The 21,638-nt window shown below is 43.7% G+C and overlaps 1 protein-coding gene across 6 annotated transcripts in view; it reads left to right on the plus strand.

Annotated features, from left to right (window-relative positions):
* Positions 1–20,501, plus strand: part of LOC115145935 (DNA (cytosine-5)-methyltransferase 3A-like) — a 52,164-nt gene extending 31,663 nt beyond the window's left edge. For 3 of the 6 annotated variants that reach the window (XM_029687614.2, XM_065004095.1, XM_065004090.1), the window contains 17 exons: positions 2,390–2,647; positions 5,107–5,265; positions 5,536–5,643; positions 7,293–7,449; positions 10,433–10,582; positions 11,026–11,070; positions 11,469–11,548; positions 14,602–14,714; positions 14,936–15,125; positions 15,414–15,498; positions 16,090–16,235; positions 16,528–16,618; positions 16,722–16,870; positions 17,193–17,293; positions 17,733–17,802; positions 18,087–18,205; positions 18,486–20,501. In XM_029687614.2, coding sequence (XP_029543474.2) covers positions 2,420–2,647; positions 5,107–5,265; positions 5,536–5,643; positions 7,293–7,449; positions 10,433–10,582; positions 11,026–11,070; positions 11,469–11,548; positions 14,602–14,714; positions 14,936–15,125; positions 15,414–15,498; positions 16,090–16,235; positions 16,528–16,618; positions 16,722–16,870; positions 17,193–17,293; positions 17,733–17,802; positions 18,087–18,205; positions 18,486–18,627 — 2,133 coding nt within the window. In that variant the 5' untranslated portion in view covers positions 2,390–2,419 and the 3' untranslated portion in view covers positions 18,628–20,501. The remainder of the gene's footprint in view (positions 1–2,389; positions 2,648–5,106; positions 5,266–5,535; positions 5,644–7,292; positions 7,450–10,432; positions 10,583–11,025; positions 11,071–11,468; positions 11,549–14,601; positions 14,715–14,935; positions 15,126–15,413; positions 15,499–16,089; positions 16,236–16,527; positions 16,619–16,721; positions 16,871–17,192; positions 17,294–17,732; positions 17,803–18,086; positions 18,206–18,485) is intronic. The other 3 variants (XM_065004094.1, XM_065004092.1, XM_065004091.1) reach the window with 3 other exon arrangements.
* The last annotated feature ends 1,137 nt before the right edge of the window (positions 20,502–21,638 follow it).

Consider the following 21,638-nt stretch of genomic DNA (forward strand, 5'->3'; position numbering starts at 1 on the left):
AGTAGAGCCTCTTGATTGAACACCACATGTTTCCGCTCTGCCACATTGGCCCTCCCCATGCCCTCCCACCCTCACCCCCTCGGGGCCTACTGTATGGAGGGCGAGAGGCACAGCGAGACCGCTGAGATGGGGGTTTAGGGTTTGTTCCCAGCCCTCTCTCTCCTCTCCCTCCTCTGCCCCCTACCCCTCTACACATACACACACACTTGCGTGTGAGAGAAACCTGAGAAAGATTTTGGACCAGAGCGATGGAATGAGTGCAGCTGTGAAGGGCATTCACGTGTGTGTGTGTGTATGAGAGTGAGAGAGAGAAACCGAGAGAGACAGACTACAGTAGGATGAGTGCAGCTGTTGGGGATTTGGTGTGAGAGGCTTAAGTCATGTCTGGGTCCGGCTTGCCCGTCCTCTGTGTGTTTGACCTAATGTTTCAGTGTCAGGTACCACAAACCCAGTGAACTCTTCCTCTACTGCCAGGAGCCACTAGCTACACAGATAACGTTTGATTTAGGTATTGGTTCGCAGATAGCAGTTCTCTCGACACGACAGGAAGTACACCATGCGTTTGAACAGTCGCTGGCGAACAGTCGCTAGTGCTGGACACTGAAGTATTTTGGATTCCTTTTACCTTCATACAGGTTAGCATAATGTTTACACAGGATGTACCCTGAACAAAAATATAAAACGCTACATGCAACAATTTCAAAGATTTTACTGAGGTACAGTTCATATAAGGAAATCAGTCAATTGAAATAAATAAATTAGGGCCAAATCTATGGATTGCACATGACTGGGAATACAGATATGCATCTGTTGGTCACAGATCAGAAAACCAGTCAGTATCCGCTGTGAATACCATTTGCCTCATGCAGCGCTACACATCTCCTTCGCAATGAGATGATCAGGCTGTTGATTGTGGCTTGTGGAATGTTGTCCCACCCCTCTTCAATGGCTGTGCGAAGTTGCTGGTTAATGGCGGGAACTGGAACACGCTGTCGTACACGTAGATCCAGAACATTCCAAACATGCTCAATGGGTGACATGTCTGGTGAGTATGCAGGCCATGGAAGAACTGGGACATTTTCAGCTTCCAGGAATTGTGTACAGATCCTTGCGACATGGGGCCGTGCATTATCATACTGAAACATGAGGTGATGGCAGCAGATGAATGGCATGACAATGGGCCTCAGGATCTCGTATCTCTGTGCTTTCAAATTGCCATCGATGAAATGCTATTGTGTTCATTGTCCGTAGTTTATGTTTTCCCATACCATAACCCCACCGCTACCATGGGGCACTCTGTTCACAACGTTGACATGAGCAAACCGCTCGGAGGCTAGTTGGATGTACTGCCAAATTCTCTAAAGTGACGTTGGTGGCGGCTTATGGTAGAGAAATGGACATGAAATCCTCTGGCAACAGCTCTGGTGGACATTCCTGCAGTCAGCATGCCAATTGCATGCTCCCTCAACTTTAGACATCTGTGGCATTGTGTAGTGCGACAAATCTTCATACTGTTTAATCATCTTCTTGATATGCCACATCTGACAGGTGGATGGATTATTTCTTGGCAAAGGAGAAGTGGTCAGTAACAGGGATGTAAACAAATTTGTGCACAACATTTTAGAAAAATAATATTTTTGTGCGTATGGAACATTTCTGGGATCTTTTGTTTCAGCTCATGAAACATGGGACCAACACGTTACATGTTGTGTTTAGTTTATGTTTTTGTTCAGTATAAAACACATTAAGAAATGTGTTTCATTACATGGGTTATTGTCAGAAGATTTCTGATTGACATTACTCCACGAGAGTATTTTAAATGTTTTGAACTGTACATGACGATCCCTTTGTAGCTTAGTGTGTAGGGCATGGCACTTACAATGTCAGAGTTGTGGCTTCGTTTCAAACTTGGCCACCCATACAAATAATGTATGTACTGACACACAGATCCTATTAAATAGAAAGTGGTTTCTATATGTAATTCTGTGCACACACTACACTCTTAGAAAAAACTACACTACACTCTTTGACTGTCCCCATAGGAGAACCCTTTTTGATTCCTGGTTGAACCCTTTTTGGTTCCAGGTTGAACCCTTTTGCGTTCCAAGTACAACCCTTTCCACAGAGTATTCTACAAGGAACACAAATGGGTTCTACCTGGAACCAAAAATGGTTCTACCTGGAACCAAGAAGGCTTCTACTATGGGGCAGCCGAAGGACCATTTTGGAACCCTTTTTTCTAAGAATGTACTGTAAGTAACTTTGGATAAACGTATCTGCTAAATGGAATACATATTATATTAGATTGACATGTCCCCTGCCTGGGGTCTATCTGAGTATGTTTCAGGCAGAGAGAACTGACCTCTCCTTTTCCTCTGTGGTGTTTCAGGCAGAGAAAAAGGCCCTGCTGGTGTCAGTGATGAACGCAATGGAGGACCATGAGGAGATGGAGCCTGAGCCACAACAGAAAGAAGAAGTGTCAGTAATCACACACAACCAACAACAGCAGCAGCAACAACAACAACAACAACAACAGCAGCCCACGGACCCAGCGTCCCCGACGGTGGCCACCACACCTGAACCTGTCGCCATGGCAGGGGGTGACAAGACATCACCCAAGACAGCTGATACTGAGCCTGAGTACGAGGTAAACACAAGACACACAATGACATTTTCCACATTTTGTTACGTCACAGCCTTATTCTAAAAAATAAATCCTCATCAATCTACACACAATACCCCATAATGACAAAGCAAAACAAATATTTTTTTAATTACAAATTTATAAAAACGATTTAAAACTGGATTATCACATTTACATAAGTATTCAGACCCTTTACTCAGTACTTTGTTGAACTGCCTTGGCAGTGATTACAGCCTTGATTCTTGGGTATGATGCTACTAGCTTGGCGCACCTTTATTTGGGGAGTTTCTCCCAGATCCTCTCAAGCTCTGTCAGGTTGGATGGGGAGAATCGCTGCACAGCTATTTTCTAGTCTCTCCAGAGATGTTCAATCGGGTTCAAGTCCGGTCTATGGCTGGGCCACTCAAGGACGTTCAGAGACTTGTCCCGAAGCCACTCCTGCATTGTCTTGGCTGTGCTTAGTGTCGTTGTCCTGTTGGATGGTGTTCCTTCACCCCAGTCTGAGGTCCTGAGCACTCTGGACTAGGTTTTCATCAGGGATTTCTCTGTACTTTGCGCCATTCATCTTTCCTTCGATCCTGACTAGTGTCCCAGTCCCTGCCGTTGAAAAATATGGTGCCAGGTTTCCTCCAGACGTGACGCTTGGCATTCAGGCCAAAGAGTTCAATCTTGGTTTCTTCAGACCAGAGAATTTTGTTTCTCATGGTCCTTTAGGTGCCTTTTGGCAAACTCCAAGCGGGCTGTCATTTGCCTTTTACTGAGGACTGGCTTCTGTCTGGCCACTCTACCATAAAGGCCTGATTGGTGGAATGCTGCAGAGATGGCTGTCCTTCTGGAAGTTTCTCCCATTTCCACAGAGTAAATCTGGAGCTCTGTCAGAGTGCCCATTTGGTTTTTGGCTGGGCGGCCAGCTCCTAGGAAGAGTCTTGGTGGTTCCAAACTTCATCCATTTAAGAATGATGGAGGCCACTGTGTTCTTGGGGACCTTCATTACTGCAGAAATATTTTGGTACCCTTCCTCAGATCTGTCCCTTGACACAATCCTGTCTCGGTGCTCTACGGACAATTCCTTGGACCTCATGGCTTGGTTTCAAGCTCAAGCTGAACCTCGGCAAGACGGAGCTGCTCTTCCTCCCGGGGAAGGACTGCCCATTCCATGATCTCGCCATCACGGTTGACAACTCCATTGTGTCCTCCTCCCAGAGCGCTAAGAACCTTGGCGTGATCCTGGACAACACCCTGTCGTTCTCAACTAACATCAAGGCGGTGGCCCGTTCTTGTAGGTTCATGCTCTACAACATCCGCAGAGTACGACCCTGCCTCACACAGGAAGCAGCGCAGGTCCTAATCCAGGCACTTGTCATCTCCCGTCTGGATTACTGCAACTCGCTGTTGGCTGGGCTCCCTGCCTGTGCCATTAAACCCCTACAACTCATCCAGAACGCCGCAGCCCGTCTGGTGTTCAACCTTCCCAAGTTCTCTCACGTCACCCCGCTCCTCCGCTCTCTCCACTGGCTTCCAGTTGAAGCTCGCATCCGCTACAAGACCATGGTGCTTGCCTACGGAGCTGTGAGGGGAACGGCACCTCAGTACCTCCAGGCTCTGATCAGGCCCTACACCCAAACAAGGGCACTGCGTTCATCCACCTCTGGCCTGCTCGCCTCCCTACCACTGAGGAAGTACAGTTCCCGCGCAGCCCAGTCAAAACTGTTCACTGCTCTGGCCCCCCAATGGTGGAACAAACTCCCTCACGACGCCAGGACAGCGGAGTCAATCACCACCTTCCGGAGACACCTGAAACCCCACCTCTTTCAGGAATACCTAGGATAGGATAAAGTAATCCTTCTCACCCCCCCTTAAACGATTTAGATGCACTATTGTAAAGTGGCTGTTCCACTGGATGTCTTAAGGTGAGCGCACCAATTTGTAAGTCGCTCTGGATAAGAGCGTCTGCTAAATGACTTAAATGTAAATGTAATGTAAATGGTTTTTGCTCTGACATGCACTGTCAATGGTGGGACCTTATATAGACAGGTGTGTGCCTTTCCAAATGTTATCCAATCAATTGAATTTACCACATGTGGACTCCAAGTTGTAAACATGTCAAGGATGATCAGTGGAAACAGGATGCACCTGAGCTCAAATTCGAGTTTTGAGCTCGGGTCTGAAATACTTATGTAAATAAGGTATTTCTGTTTTTTAAATTTGTAATACATTTGCTAAAAAACTGTTTTCTCTTTGTCATTATGGGGTATTGTGTGTAGATTGACGAGGGCTTTTTTATTTATTTAATCAAAAAATGTGTTATAACTTAACCTTTTATTTAACTAGGCAAGTCAGTATGTATATGTGATGATCTCATCCCTGTAGGACGGGCGTGGTTTCAGCATTGGGGAGCTGGTGTGGGGGAAGCTGAGGGGGTTCTCCTGGTGTTGTTGCTTACTGTTGCTGTTGTCTTGTAGGATGGGCGTGGTTTCAGCATTGGGGAGCTGGTGTGGGGGAAGCTGAGGGGGTTCTCCTGGTGGCCTGGTCGTATTGTCTCCTGGTGGATGACCGGACGCAGCCGAGCTGCCGAGGGGACACGATGGGTCATGTGGTTCGGCGATGGAAAATTCTCTGTGGTGAGGAAAAACTGTAAAACAGCACACCACTGTTGTGTTTAGTAGGAACCAAACATATGAAAACAGAATGGAACTGGGAAGGACTACCTGGATTAATTGTCCAATAAGGAATAGTCATTTTTGGTTTCCGTTTTAAAATATTTTGCTACCATGTGCCCTACTGAACACGACCCATTAAAACTTAATTTTCTTTTTCCACCAAATGAAAACAAATGAAATGAGACATTTCTAAGTTCAGTTGTTCGTCTGTGCCTACTCTTTTTCCTACAGGTGTGTGTAGAGAAACTGTTGCCTTTGAGTTCCTTCTCCAACGCCTTCCACCAGCCCACCTACAGCAAGCAGCCCATGTATAAGAAAGCCATCTATGAGGTGCTTCAGGTAAGTACTGGGCTACGTTTCATTATGTCTCGTTTGCAGCGTTCGGTCAAGTCCCGTCCAATCACAGCGGGCTAAACTGGTTGAAACTACGTCAATCTGTTTTTAATGGTTGTAATTGGATTGAGATAATGTCATGTAAAGCAGCTTTGTGTGCTGAAAGATACTGCTAGTCAGCACCTTTCAAAATGATAGACTGTTGAAAAAGGGCCTCAAGTCCTCTAAAATTGCTCAGAGAAGGTCTGCTCTGTAGTAATGATTGAGGCTGATAATACCTGCTGAGTGTACAAAACATTAGGAACAGATGCTCTTTCCATGACTTAGACTGACCAGGTGAATCCAGGTGAAAGCTATGATCCCTTATTGATGTTACTTCAATCAGTGTAGATGAAGGGGAGGAGACAGATTAAAGAAGGATTTTTAAGCCTTGAGACTTTTGAGACATGGATTGTGTGTGTTTGCCATTCAGAGGGTGAATGGGAAAGACAAAATATTGAAGTGCCTTTGAACCGGGTTTGGTAGTAGGTGCCAGGTGCACCGGTTAGTGTCAAGAACAGCAACGCTGCTGGGGTTTTTCACGCTCAATAGTTTTCCGTGTGTATCAAGAATGGTCCACCACCCAAAGGACATCCAGCCAACTTGACACAACTGTGGGAAGCAATGGAGTCAACATGTGACAGCATCCCTGTGGAAGGCTTTTGTAGAGTCCACACACCAACGAATTGGGGGCCGGTCTGATGGGAAAAAGGGGGTGCAACTCGATATTAGATCGGTGTTCCTAATGTTTTGAACACTCAGTGTATTTTCGTACATTCACCTCCAAAAATGATTGGCATCCTTGATAAAGAGCAAAAAAAGACTGTATATTTTAAATACTGAATAGTATGTGATCAAAAAAATATGTAAAAGTATGTTCTATTATACTAATAAAATGACTCGGGGGGGGGGGGGGGGGGTTGTTTAATAATGTATTTTCTCAGCAGGATAGGTATCAAAATGATTGGCACCCCTGTTATCAATACTTTGTGCATCCTCCCCGTGCGAGGATTACGGCACTGAGCTTTTGTTCTATAATGTGTTATGAGATTGGAGAACACATTGGGAGGGATCTTAGACCAGTCCTCCAAAACACAATCTTCCCAGATATCCGTTGTCTGCGCTTGTGGACAGCCCTCTTCAATTCAAACCCACAGGTTTGAGTTTAAGTCCGGGAAACTGATTTGGCAATTATTTAATTTTTTTGTGGTCTGTTAACCATTTCTTTCTGGATTTTGATGAGCTCCATTGAAAACCTGTGGGTTTGAAATGAAGAGGGCCGTCCATAAGGGATCTGGAATGATTGTGTATGGAGGACTGGTCTAAGATCACTCCCAATGTGTTCTCCAACTCATAAAACATTTTAGAAAAATGTATTGAAAACAGGGGTGCCAATCATTTTGACCCCTATTCTTTTTGAGAGACAAAAGGTATGACTTGTTAAGTATAAAATAATATCATTTCAAAATTAGCATACAATACAGATAAGTGTTTCTATTATTTTTTTTCTATAGTCATTTTTGCTCATCTTTATCGAGGTGCCAATAATGTCAGAGTTGACTGTACATACAGGTGATGAAAAGATGACAACAATGACCGGTCATGTCCCTCTGCAGGTGGCCAGCACCCGAGCAGGCAAAGCATTTATAGCCTGTCCGGAGAGCGATGAGACGGACACCTCCAAGTCAGTGGATCTACAGAGCAAACAGATGATAGAGTGGGCTAAGACAGGCTTCCAACCCACCGGGCCCAAGGGCCTAGAGCCACCAGAAGGTAAGTTTAAGTTTCATGTTTATTTGCCATTTAATTGTAGAGAATATGATTACTGTGGCCAAAAATGCTTGATTTAGCGGGAACTTTTATGAAATTCTGCGATACATTTGGCAATGGGGCGGCAGGGTAGCCTAGTGGTTAGAGCATTGGACTAGTAACCGAAAGGTTGCAAGTTCAAATCCCCGAGCTGACAAGGTACAAAATCTGTCGTTCTGCCCTTGAACAGGCAGTTAACCCACTGTTCCTAGGCCGTCATTGAAAATAAGAATTTGTTCTTAACTGACTTGCCTAGTAAAATAAAGGTAAAAAAATTAAAAATGGTTGTTTTTTTTCATGTTAATTTCATATAAAGCAATAAAAAAGTAATGTGCTCAGTTTTAGGACGATTTTAAGCAGAATACATCATACAAAAACAATTAGAAACATCTAAAGTGCCTCAATTTAGTTTATTTCCCTGAACAAACAGCTCTGTCATGATTCACTCACATTCACCCACACACACCTCTCCTCACCATCAGGCTTGGGGCTTTGCTATCAACACGAGATGCACCTCCCATTCCCACACTCTCCTCTCCATCAGGCTTGGGGCTTTGCTATCAACACGAGATGCACCTCCCATTCCCACACTCTCCTCTCCATCAGGCTTGGGGCTTTGCTATCAACACGAGATGCACCTCCCATTCCCACACTCTCCTCTCCATCAGGCTTGGGGCTTTGCTATCAACACGAGATGCACCTTCCATTCCCACACACACCTCTCCATCAGGCTTGGGGCTTTGCTATCAACACGAGATGCACCTCCCATTCCCACACACACCTCTCCTCTCCATCAGGCTTGGGGCTTTGCTATCAACACGAGATGCACCTCCCATTCCCACACTCTCCTCTCCATCAGGCTTGGGGCTTTGCTATCAACACGAGATGCACATCCCATTCCCACACTCTCCTCTCCATCAGGCTTGGGGCTTTGCTATCAACACGAGATGCACCTCCCATTCCCACACTCTCCTCTCCATCAGGCTTGGGGCTTTGCTATCAACACGAGATGCACCTCCCATTCCCACACTCTCCTCTCCATCAGGCTTGGGGCTTTGCTATCAACACGAGATGCACCTTCCATTCCCACACACACCTCTCCATCAGGCTTGGGGCTTTGCTATCAACACGAGATGCACCTCCCATTCCCACACACATCTCTCCTCTCCATCAGGCTTGGGGCTTTGCTATCAACACGAGATGCACCTCCCATTCCCACACTCTCCTCTCCATCAGGCTTGGGGCTTTGCTATCAACACGAGATGCACCTCCCATTCCCACACACACCTCTCCTCTCCATCAGGCTTGGGGCTTTGCTATCAACACGAGATGCACCTCCCATTCCCACTCACACTCTCTCTCTCTCTCTCTAAAAAAAATGTGATTCAAAGCTGATCAATCGCTTTCCATTTGAGGATTGATATTTCTTTCACATAAATTGTCTTCAAAATAATTGAGATTGTGATTTTTTTCTTAACGGGTCGTAAGGGAGATAAAGAACGGAAAACGTAAAAATAGTGTATTGCGGTTGATATGTACTTTTAAAACAATATTACTGTTTGTTTTTTTATCCAGAAAGATTGTGCTTTCGTCCTCCGTATTAACTTTTTCAGAGAGTTTAAAACGGAAAAGCTGACAAATTACACTCAGTGCTTTAGACAGACTGGGGAGAGCAGAGTGCCGAACACCCTACTAAAGCCAAGGTTAGACTGGGGAGAGCAGAGTGCCGAACACCCTATTAAAGCCAAGGTTAGACTGGGGAGAGCAGAGTGCCGAACACCCTATTAAAGCCAAGGTTAGACTGGGGAGAGCAGAGTGCCGAACACCCTACTAAAGCCAAGGTTAGACTGGGGAGAGCAGAGTGCCGAACACCCTACTAAAGCCAAGGTTAGACAGGGGAGAGCAGAGTGCCGAACACCCTACTAAAGCCAAGGTCAGCGGAGTGAAAGTTTGAGTAAAACGCCACTCACCTTGATTCTTTCAGCGCTTGCCACAGTCTTCCCTGCTACCACTTCAGTCATGGTGATCTGCCGCTGCTGTGGGAACTGTTCTGACATTCTCATATGCTTTGCTGATTCGAAGTTACTGTTTATTGTCCATTTTCAACTTGTTTCCAAAAACATTTGGAAATCGTTTCGCACGGTTTATCTGTTATTTTTGTTGGCAAATGAGATTGATTTCTGTTCATTGTACTGCCTGTCAGCTATCAACAATCACCCATATGTGAATACGCTGACAGGCTAGGGGGAAAACACTTTGTTGACTTGTTTGGATTTGGGCCATTTTCCACAGTGACAGTGCAGTAATTGGTCAAAATTACAAACCCGCTTTCGATTGGACCCTTTTATGCCCTAAAAGTGCGGGGGTTGGTCAACATTGCGCGCTGTCGCATAATATGCGCTGATTGGTTGATTTTTGCATTGAATTATGCGATCGCAGTATCGCGGAATCCTGGAGGGACTGGAATACATTGGGAAATCACCGAAGTTTAGATTTACCGAAAGGCAAGAGGAGCTTATAACAGGCAGGTAGCCTAGTGGTTAAGATCGCTGGGCCAGTAACCAAAAGGTTGCTAGTTGAATACCCGAGCCGACAAGGTGAAAAATCTGTTGATGTGCTCTTGATCAAGGCACTTAAACCTAATTTTCTCCAGGGGTGCCATACTACTTTGGCTGACCCCGTAAAACAACACATTTCACTACACCTATCTGGTGTATGTGACAACAACAACAAAAACACATTTATAAAGACATTTTGTTGTCCGTGTTACAGCGAACAACGAAAGTATTGTTGTGGGGCTCGAGGGCCCAATGGTAGGGGAATGTCCCTTCAGTTGCCAGATCAATTCCACCCTTTTTATCCAGCATTCCCCTACCTGTCTTTGGTAGTCTTTTGGCAAGAGTCTGGTTATCTGACTTGTTTATTGTTTATTGTCCCCGCCCACCAGAGGAGCGTAACCCATATAAGGAGGTGTACCCTGACGTGTGGGTGGAGCCAGAGGCGGCAGCCTACACGCCCCCTCCAGCCAAAAAGCCTCGCAAAAGCACTGCAGCCGAGAAACCCAAGGTCAAGGAGATGATTGACGAGGGGACGAGAGGTAGGCCTGCTTTTTTGTATTAGGTTAAATAGGGGTTGTGACCTCTATATCCCTCCCCCTCAGGGAGGTTTAGCTAAGGGGTGTGTGTGAGAGTGAAAGAGAGACTGTTTGTGAAAGACAGGGTAGCAGGTGCTTAGTACTAGGGTTAACATGGTCAATTCTGTTAACAAGTGTAGGTGTTATATGTTATGTATCTGGTAAATGTTATGTATCTCTTATCTATGTGCTATGAATGTACTCAGCCCAACACTTTATATTGGCAAAAAAAAACACATGTAATGTCTTAAAAGCAAATGGTGAAGTAGGGGTGAGAGGGGGTATGTCTGCAGCTTTTTTCTCTCTCGAAGATGTCATCTGCAAAGATAGCATAGCAACAAACGTTCAAGTCATATCCTGAATCTGAAACCGTGTTTTGTCTCTCTCTCTCCGGTCTGCATTTCCAGAGAGACTTGTGTATGAAGTGAGACAGAAATGCAGAAGCATAGAAGGTAAGTGGTCTGTCTCTTGTGTTCAGGCAGCCAGGGTCATGTTCAGTAGGCAGCGAATGAAAGAGAGTTGGCTATTTTATATGAGTCCTCAAAGCATATTAGCTTTCCTTATGAAATGTACAGTCCTCTCACGGCTGTTCAAATATTCCTATTGAATCCAAGGCTATTCAAAGCAGTGGGGGGGGGGGGGGGGGGTTCAACCTCCAGTTGGCTTGCCTAGTGGTTTTAGTGGAGGGTAAATGTTTATACGTGTTGTTTACACACCTTTTTTTATTTTGTGTATAGTGCACCTATTATGCTAAAGTCGCGTATCTTGATCGGCGGTCAGGGTTTACCCATTTATTTGCGTGCCACTGCATCTCTGGCTGGCACCGATTACATTCTGTCTTTCTCCACAGACATCTGCATCTCCTGTGGAAGTTTGAATGTTTCCCGTGAACACCCTCTGTTTGCTGGAGGAATGTGCCAGAGCTGTAAGGTAAGGAGGGAAGAGGAGGCCATTAAGGCTATTGAGTCAGGGCTAGGTGTAAGGCCATGAAGTCTGTAGATCTGGGGGTGTATGTATCAAGCCTCTCAAGCAGGATGATCGGTTTAGCCTTTTGGATCACAATGAATCAGATTACATGGACAGGTAGGACCTGATCCTATGTCGGCGCTCCTACTCTGAGATGATTGCATGGGCAGGTAGGACCTGATCCTATGTCGGCGCTCCTACTCTGAGATGATTACATGGACAGGTAGGACCTGACCCTATATCGGCACTCCTACTCTGAGATGATTACATGGACAGGTAGGACCTGATCCTATATCGGCGCTCCTACTCTGAGATGATTACATGGACAGGTAGGACCTGATCCTATGTCGGCGCTCCTACTCTGAGATGATTACATGGACAGGTAGGACCTGATCCTATATCGGCGCTCCTACTCTGAGATGATTACATGGACAGGTAGGACCTGATCCTATATCGGCGCTCCTACTCTGTGATGATTACATGGACAGGTAGGACCTGACCCTATGTCGGCGCTCCTACTCTGTGATGATTACATGGACAGGTAGGACCTGATCCTATATCGGCGCTCCTACTCTGAGATGATTACATGGACAGGTAGGACCTGACCCTATGTCGGCGCTCCTACTCTGTGATGATTACATGGACAGGTAGGACCTGATCCTATGTCGGCGCTCCTACTCTGAGATGATTACATGGACAGGTAGGACCTGATCCTATATCGGCACTCCTACTCTGAGATGATTACATGGACAGGTAGGACCTGATCCTATATCGGCGCTCCTACTCTGAGATGATTACATGGACAGGTAGGACCTGACCCTATATCGGCACTCCTACTCTGTGATGATTACATGGACAGGTAGGACCTGATCCTATATCGGCGCTCCTACTCTGTGATGATTACATGGACAGGTAGGACCTGACCCTATGTCGGCGCTCCTACTCTGTGATGATTACATGGACAGGTAGGACCTGATCCTATATCGGCGCTCCTACTCTGAGATGATTACATGGACAGGTAGGACCTGATCCTATGTCGGCGCTCCTACTCTGAGATGATTACATGGACAGGTAGGACCTGATCCTATATCGGCACTCCTACTCTGAGATGATTACATGGACAGGTAGGACCTGATCCTATATCGGCACTCCTACTCTGAGATGATTACATGGACAGGTAGGACCTGACCCTATATCGGCACTCCTACTCTGAGATGATTACATGGACAGGTAGGACCTGATCCTATATTGCCCCCCGGACGCCAATGCCGCTGATTAAGGCAGCCCCCTGCATATCTCTGATTCTGAGGGGTTGGATTAAATGAAGAAGACTCATTTCGGTTGAATGCATTCAGTTGTGCAACTGACTAGCTTTTCCATTGATATATATGGGCCAGGTCTAGCTCACCCTCTTAGGCTCCAGCGCTGCTTTAAGCCTTATTTTAACCTCTTACGGATCCGCCCCTTTTTTAAAAATATGTCTAAAATTATATAACCAAAATCCTACCCAATTCTAACCTGAAGCAAGGATATGCATATTCTTGTTACCATTTGAAAGGAAACACTTTGAAGTTTGTGGAAATGTTAAATTAATGTAGGCAAATATACACATTATATCTGGAAAAAGATAATATAAAGAATTTTTTTTGTGTTTTTTTTGTACCATCTTTGAAATGCAAGAGAAAGGCCATAATGTATTATTCCAGCCCAGGTGCAATTTAGATTTTTGCTGCTAGATAGCAGCAGTGTATGTGCAAAGTTTTAGACTGATCCGATGAACCATTGCATTTCTGTTCAAACTTTTGTTTCAAGACTGCCCAAATGTGCCCAATTGGTTTATTAATACAATTTCAAGTTCGTAACAGTGCAATCTCCACAAACAATAGTATGGTATTCTTTCACTGTAATAGCTACTGTAAATTGGACAGTGCTGTTAGATTAACAAGAATTTAAGGTTTCTGCCAATATCAGATATGTCTGTCCTGGGAAATGTTCTTGTTACTTACAACCTCATGCTAATCACATTAGCCTACGTTAGCTCAATAGCATTTTCATTATTTAATGTTACTGTAGACTATAATGTAAAAATGAAAAATGACTAAAAACCACAACCATTCAACAGTTACATTCATTATTTCCTTTTGACAGGTCTTAGGAAACATTATGGAAATAAGAAAATGCATTTCAAAAGAACAGAAAATACATGTTTTAAGTTGTATTTTGCTGCCACGAGTGCTCACACGTTGAACGCATGGAGCAGCGGTTATTCTTGGAAAAAAGTGATATATTGAAATAGAGCTCACCTCCTTAAATATTTTTAGTTTTTTTTTGACAAAGGTAAGTGTTTTAGGAACTGCAGAATCGGCTCTTTCTGATACTATATAGAAATCAAATTGTCTTAGCTGCATGTGACTCTGTTGGGGGATTTGATTTTGGCGCTCCCGTTTCCCTGCCTCTGTGTCAGTTTCAAGCTGTACTGGTCCATCTGTTCATGTACAATTTGACAATTGGTAGTAATTGTCACCCATCAGACTTTTGTCCATTTAATCTTGTCTTTAGGCTAACTCTATTATTATATGTGTGAAATTAGTTACAATATAGTTTAGGTGTAGTTTCAATGGGCCAGCAGCTGCGTAAGCTGCCTTGTGGTGAATGAGGGGGGAAATGACATGTCCTGCTAAAACTGCCTATAACAGTAATTCTGCTCATTAAGATTCTAACAATGACAGTGTGTTTTATATAGACTTATTTAGGACAAGTCAAAGACTGGGGGGAGGGAAATTACTTAAAAAATGTCAATTAGTTTGGTGTCCACATGATTCGCTCTTCTTTTCTAGCGTTAAAAGCTCTCTGTTACCAAAACCCAAACACGTGTTGAGTAGCGTATTTCGAATTGTTACTTGTTGTTCTGTTAACAATAATTGGAGAATAGTTGATTTTTACTTGTGGATTCAACTTTCTAGAGCGACACGACAAAATCTCAAAGCTCAAATCATTTCTCCACTGCTGTGTCCCAGAACTGCTTTCTAGAATGTGCATATCAGTATGATGATGATGGTTACCAGTCATACTGCACTATTTGCTGTGGGGGACGAGAGGTGCTCATGTGCGGGAACAACAACTGCTGCAGGTGAGGACGGTGCTTTCATCTTATGCTAACTAAGTTCATTATTGTTGGGATTCACTCGTGTGTGTGTGTGTGTGTTTACGGTCATTGTTGTTTGCATAAGTGTGTCTGTGTGTACGCTGTGCGTGCGTATGTTCGATCTTACGTGTATGTGATTATGTGCGCCCATGTGGCTGTGCGGGCGTTAGAGTCTAGCAGGATAGTAACACAGCTCTCCTCTCCAGGTGTTTCTGTGTGGAGTGTGTGGACCTGCTGGTGGGCCCAGGTGCAGCACAGATAGCTATTAAAGAGGATCCCTGGAGCTGCTACATGTGTGAGAAGGGACAGAAGGGAGTGTTCGGCCTGCTGGAGCGTCGCACTGACTGGCCCTGTCGTCTACAGCACTTCTTCGCTAATAACCATGACCAAGATTTTGTGAGTAGTGCCTCAGTACTATGTTTCAAGCTCGCTACAAAGTTCACAGCCACAGAGACACAATTAGTCTGTGTTCCATCGTGACACAGCACGTCCGCGCCTCTAAAAGAGCCAAATGAGCTCCAACAAGCTTCCTAAATATGTAAATAATGAGCAGGCAGACTATCACGGCTCTGGGGCTCTACGAATTGGGTTTCAACCGGTAGAGACAGCTGACGTCATTCCCGGCTCTCTCTGGGTAAATACTAGCTCCATAATTTCTCTCTCTCTCTCTGTGTTGTATCACAGGAACCACCAAAGCTTTACCCTCCAGTCATGGCAGAGAAGAGACAACCCATACGTGTCCTGTCACTGTTCGATGGCATAGCAACAGGTTTGAAGGGAATCTCCTTTCCTCTTCTCTCCTCCTCCCCCTCTTCCCACCTCTCCTTGACACAAAACCCTCTGAACTTCTCTGTCTCTTGTCTGTACAAAGTTTCCCGTCTGTCTCAGGTTTCACCGGGACTGTCCTCCTAACTCATGACTACAAACTAGGCTGACTGTATATTGCTATAAAGATAGATAGATAGCAAACTAATCCACACAGCATGCTGTTTAACCATATTGTCTAGCAGTGCACTTCTCATACCTTTCCTGTCTGTCTTTCACTTCCCTATCTGTTCAATAAAACCGCACAAAAATACAAAAGAAGTGGGAATTCCCACTCCTGTAAAAAATAAATGATTAATAGTGTGCCTCAGGCTAGACCAGGCCTTCAGTATTGTCTCACCTGTAGGGTGTTATTCAGTTCAGTTCACCAAGTTCAAGTTAATCATTATGTCAATAGGACCATCCACTTTATTTAACCAGGAAAATCCACTCCGCAACAATTGCCACTGTTGACGAGGGAGTCATGGAGTCCTTTCAAAAGAACCAAAAACATGCTACCGTTTGACCTATTTCCACTTTGACCTCTGACCTTTAGGTCTGCTGGTGCTGAAGGAGCTGGGTATCCAGGTGGAACGCTATGTGGCGTCGGAGGTGTGTGAGGACTCCGTCACGGTGGGCATCGTCAGGCATCAGGGACGCATCATGTACGTGGGCGACGTGAGGAACGTCACGCGCAAACATGTGAGTATCATGTCATGTATCATGAGAGTAATGCAAGGTCACTCACGGCCTGTGAATCCCAATAACCTGGCTCAAAGACCAACGCCCAACCACAATCTCAATAAGGATATTCCAATTGAGAAAGATTGTAAGGTGCCTCAGCTAGGGCCATTACAAAGACACTTCATATAACATTACTTCAACCTCTAAACCATAACAAGTATCTCTTAGTTGGATAATCTGTCGATTTTGACTTATCTCCTGTCCTCCTTTCTCCTATTGTTTTTCCTGTTTTCTCTCTCCCTTGGTACAGTTACACGAGTGGGGCCCCTTTGACTTAGTGATTGGTGGAAGTCCATGTAACGACCTCTCTATTGTCAACCCGGCTAGGAAGGGTCTTTATGGTCGGTAACAAACCTGTACATTTATCACTTGTTCTGTGATCGGTGACGAGTTATGTCCTGTAGCTGAATTTTAAATGCACGTCCTTCTCTGTTTCTCCTGTAGAGGGCACTGGTCGGCTGTTCTTTGAGTTCTACCGTCTGCTGCACGAGGCTCGGCCCAAAGAGGGCGACAACCGGCCGTTCTTCTGGCTCTTTGAGAATGTGGTGGCCATGGGTGTCAGCGACAAGAGGGACATCTCTCGCTTTCTAGAGGTTTGTTCCTTTACAGAGAATGTATAACATCTAAGAGAACAAACTGTACATTAGTCATGTAAATGTTTAACTATTGGAATATGAATACATTTTGGATGAATACCAACTTGTGGTGGTAATTCACAGTGCATGCTGTCAATATACTGGTTAGGTTATGAGGGAACAATTTAAGCAGTTCATTTAAACATTGTATGAGAATCTCTCTCTTATCTCCACTACTTCAATAAAATCCTTGAGGTTATTATTTGTGAAAGGGAATATGTTCTCAATAACTTTCCTGGTTAAATAAAGGTTAAATAAACCTCTCGTCTCCCCCTGCCAGTGTAACCCGGTGATGATCGATGCCAAGGAGGTGTCTGCTGCTCACCGCGCCCGCTACTTCTGGGGGAACCTGCCTGGCATGAACAGGTTGGTGAGAGAACGGTGAGGGAAGCAACAGCCAGCCTAAAGCAACGCACACCTGGGCTAGTTCCTGAGCCAGTCAAACTCCGTAACCAAAGAATCATAATCACCTTTTACGCACTGTTCTTGTCTCTCTCTCTCTCTCTCTCTCGCACTCACTGTCTCTCTCTCTCTCTCTCTCTCTCTCTGCGTTCTTGTCTCTCTCTCTCTCTCTCTCGCACTCACTGTCTCTCTCTTGCGTTCTTGTCTCTCTCTCTCTCTCTCGCGCACTCACTGTCTCTCTCTTGCGTTCTTGTCTCTCTCTCTCTCGCCCTCACTGTCTCTCTCTTGCGTTCTTGTCTCTCTCTCTCTCGCCCTCACTGTCTCTCTCTTGCGCTCTGTCTCTCTCTCTCTTTCTCTCCATCTCTCTCGCTCTCTCGTTTCACACATCCCTTACCTTTCCCTCTCTTTTCCTCTGCAGACCCTTGACTGCCATGTGCACTGACAGACTGGACCTTCAGGATTGTTTGGAGCATGGCAGAACAGCGAAGGTCAGTTATATATGTCTGGCTTCTTATTGGAGCTGTGCTTTTGCTGTTCTGGCGTAGACCAAATTGGCCGAACATGTAAATTGTGTAGTTCATTCAGTTGAATAACTTAGTTCAAGGTACATGCACTCAAACCGTGTAGAAACAAACTGAGTGTAAGTACCTTTTTTGAACTTTCAAATGAAATGTTTGGTCATGTGGGCAATTTGGTCCGTAAACAATACTTATTATTGTCCTATTCTTATGCACCAGCCACTTAGTGTGTGCACTTCCTGGTTTCCCCTCAGTTTGGCAAAGTGAGGACCATCACCACTCGCTCTAATTCCATTAAGCAGGGTAAAGACCAGCACTTCCCTGTCTTCATGAACGAGAAGGAGGACATTCTCTGGTGCACTGAGATGGAGAGGTAGGAACTGATTACCCTTCAAATTAATTAACCATAGCAGCAAATTAAATGACGTTATTACAAGCAGTTTTTCCCAATGGGATACCTCATTATTATTCAAATGATTCTCTTACAGGAAGTCATAGATATAATTCCAAACTTAAAAGTTAATCTCACATTTAAATATAGCGCCATTTTATATGTCATTAATTCTCAAGTGTATCTGTCGGTCTGTCTCCTGCTCTGTCTGTCTGTCTCTTGTTCCCTCTGGTGGCTGTCTGGTTACTGTCTCCTTCCCCAGGGTGTTTGGCTTCCCTGTCCATTACACAGACGTGTCCAACATGAGTCGGCTGGCCAGGCAAAGGCTTCTGGGAAGGTCGTGGAGTGTACCGGTCATCCGTCACTTGTTTGCACCACTCAAAGAGTACTTTGCCTGTGTTTAACAAGACTTGGCTTAGAAACCACCACAAACATATAACTGTTGTTGTAACTAGAAACAAGAGTTGTGGTGAAATTATACTACTTCCTGGTATCATTTCTCAGGCAAGCAAAACATCATCAGAGTAGATATTTCACATTATTTCTTGTATTTTGAAATGTACTTCTTATTCTATTTAATTTGTATATGTCATTTGACCTTTTTAGCAGTGTTATCCAGTATTTTTTTTATTGATTTATTTGTGCAAGCTATACTTGAGACAAGGCTTTCTTCTCAAGGCACTGAGGAAGAAGAAACTAGGATCTGTGTGATTTTTTTAAAAGTTTTTTTTATTTTTTAAATAAAGACTAGGATTGGGTGATTGGAAAAGATCTGAAAGATAAGAGTTTATCATACTGTGTGTACAGTATGTTATGTGAATGGTTTTGGCTGTGTAGGCATGATTTTGTTTTGGCCTCTATCTGAAGTGGACGAAGCAGTCCACCTCCTGAGCCTTGCAGAGCTAAAGTGAATAAGGGTGATTTTCTTCAGTGTCACAGAAAGCTGTCTTAATGAATCCAAAACACCAGATCACATATACCTCTTTGTTTACAGTTTATATACACAGTTAACTGAAGGTTAAGGTACTACTGTAAAATGGTTACAATACCATGGTGCTTCGAGACAATAGGAAACATCACAGTCCATGTGGCACAGGCACTACACTTTAGACAAGATGGGGGGGGGGGGGGGACATTGCCTGGAAAGTTGTTTTTTCAGTGTGATGTTTTCACACTTAAAGAAGTTATGTGCTATCTTAATAACTTTAAATGACTTCAAAGTGGCGATAAAATACGGCGTGGTGGCAGACGACTGCAGAATAGCATGCCATATCCTCCTCTTTCCTATGTTTTACAGCTTTTTTTTTAAACAAAAAATTGTACTGGTGCTTTTTCAATCATTTTTCAAGCCTTGCGACACGCAAACTCAGGCCCCCGTGCCTGCCCGTGTCAGACTCTGCACAAACACAAAATGAAGCTAGCCACATGGGCAGTGATGTTTTCTGTAGTTACAAAAAACAAAACAAAAATATTGATCCAAGGTCTGTGGTGAACTACTTTTTTTGTAGTTTCATCCTGACCCATGTCATTACTGTACAACTGTTAGTGAGCATGGTCGGTGGACTGGAGGGAGTGTGGCTGCCCTGGTGTTTCCACAACCAAGTAAAGACTCTCCCTTCCCTTCTCACCCCTGCAAACTAGATAGTAGATACTGTCAGGTGCAAGTCTTCAAACAATATGGTGCGGCTTCACAATGCTCTTCTACCGTTTTATAGCAATTTTGTGCTGTTTTACCAACATTATAAAGCACTTTTTATATGTATACTTCTTTTTTTTCCTTTAGTATTAGAAACATTTCTTGTTTTTTTTCTTGTGAAATGATTGTTTTTGTTTTTATGAGGTGAACTGTTTTACCATTGTGTAATACAGTATGTTTTCTATACCGTAGGGCTGTGCCAATAGAGGTGAAATAATGGATTATTAGAGTGGCGTATCCATGGAAACGATTGAATTATTGATTGCTACTCAATGTACAGTAGATTTAATTGAAAATGATTCATGTGCTCCGTTACCATATTGTCTTCTGTTCAAAGCAGTAATTCAGTGTCATCCTCCGGATGAAAAAGAATGTGTCTATTTCTATTACGATTGTAGGATTTAGATGGGGAATATTTCGAGAGTCGAAGGAGAGAGAGCTATTCAAACGATTATTACCCAAACTTGGATTACATTTCAAATCTGCATTTTCTGATGATCTGAATTATTATGACCTTGAATGTGGAAGATTTGGAAATGAGTTTGTCAATAACTGAAAATTGAACAGTGCCCCCCCCCCCCCCCCCCCCAAAAAAAAGAGCAGAGATTATGACTTACCAATGTCCCAACGAAAATATTCAATATGACTTAATTTCATAAATGTAGTTTCATACATGATTAAGTTCTTAAGTGACCTTACTGTATCCGTGCCACCGTTTTAGTTGAACTTCACACATTGGGTTCGCAGGAATTCTTGTGCGTTGTGTTGACATGAATTCCCCTTCTGTATAGCAAATGACCATATGTACATTTTGTACATAGAGTTTTCCTGTTGCTGGTTTTGGTTCGTCTTTCTCTTTTCTTTTTATTACCTATGAGATGTACAAATATAATTCTTTGCTAATATATATCATGGAATTGGAAGAAGAGCGCAAAAAAATGTAATCAAGTCAAATTGAACCAATTTCATCAAAATAAGCTATGAAACATTAGAGGTGGGTAGACTCCAAGTCTTGCCTTCTAGTACTGTTCATTTGTTTTGTTTTCCAATGTTCTGAGCGAATCCAGTTGAAATGTGTCACGTGATCTTAACAGTAGCCTAATAATGACAGCTTTAAGGTGGAACGGTCTATACTTCACTGCACAGCCCTACATAATGTTGGTTGTTGTTGTTTTTCTGTTGCTTTAGTTTCTTTAAAGAACTATAAAGAGGGATTGTAGGTGTTTCTGACGGTGCTAAAAATTTTATCTAATCAAGAAAAAATATATTTGTTTGGAAGATAAATAAAACTTGTCTTGACAATGACTGTTTTTAAGTTCCTTACAGTAATGATTGAAGAGCACTATTATTTCACTCTCATATGATGCATATATTAACAAAGGCATTTTAACTTTGTACTTGAAAAAATTGTGAATAATAAATTATGAGTTTCCTATATTGTTTTAGACTAGAAATTGCTGTAGTTGATTGGTGCTTATCTGTGGGGGGAAACCATGTACTCCGTAATGGGAAATAACAAAAAAAAAAAGGTAAACATTTCGGTAAGAACTTTTACTGTAGCATAATGCATAATGTATGCTTAAAACTTGGCATTCGCATTGCTTCTTAATCCTACATTCCATGCCATAATATCCTATCTTCCATGTCTTGTTTTCAATTGTCGTTTCTTGATTTGATGCTTTTGTTATTATTGGCAAATGTTATGTCCCAAATGGCACC

This window comes from Oncorhynchus nerka, linkage group LG18, assembly GCF_034236695.1.
Source record: "Oncorhynchus nerka isolate Pitt River linkage group LG18, Oner_Uvic_2.0, whole genome shotgun sequence".
In the NCBI taxonomy this organism is placed as follows: Eukaryota; Metazoa; Chordata; class Actinopteri; order Salmoniformes; family Salmonidae; genus Oncorhynchus; species Oncorhynchus nerka.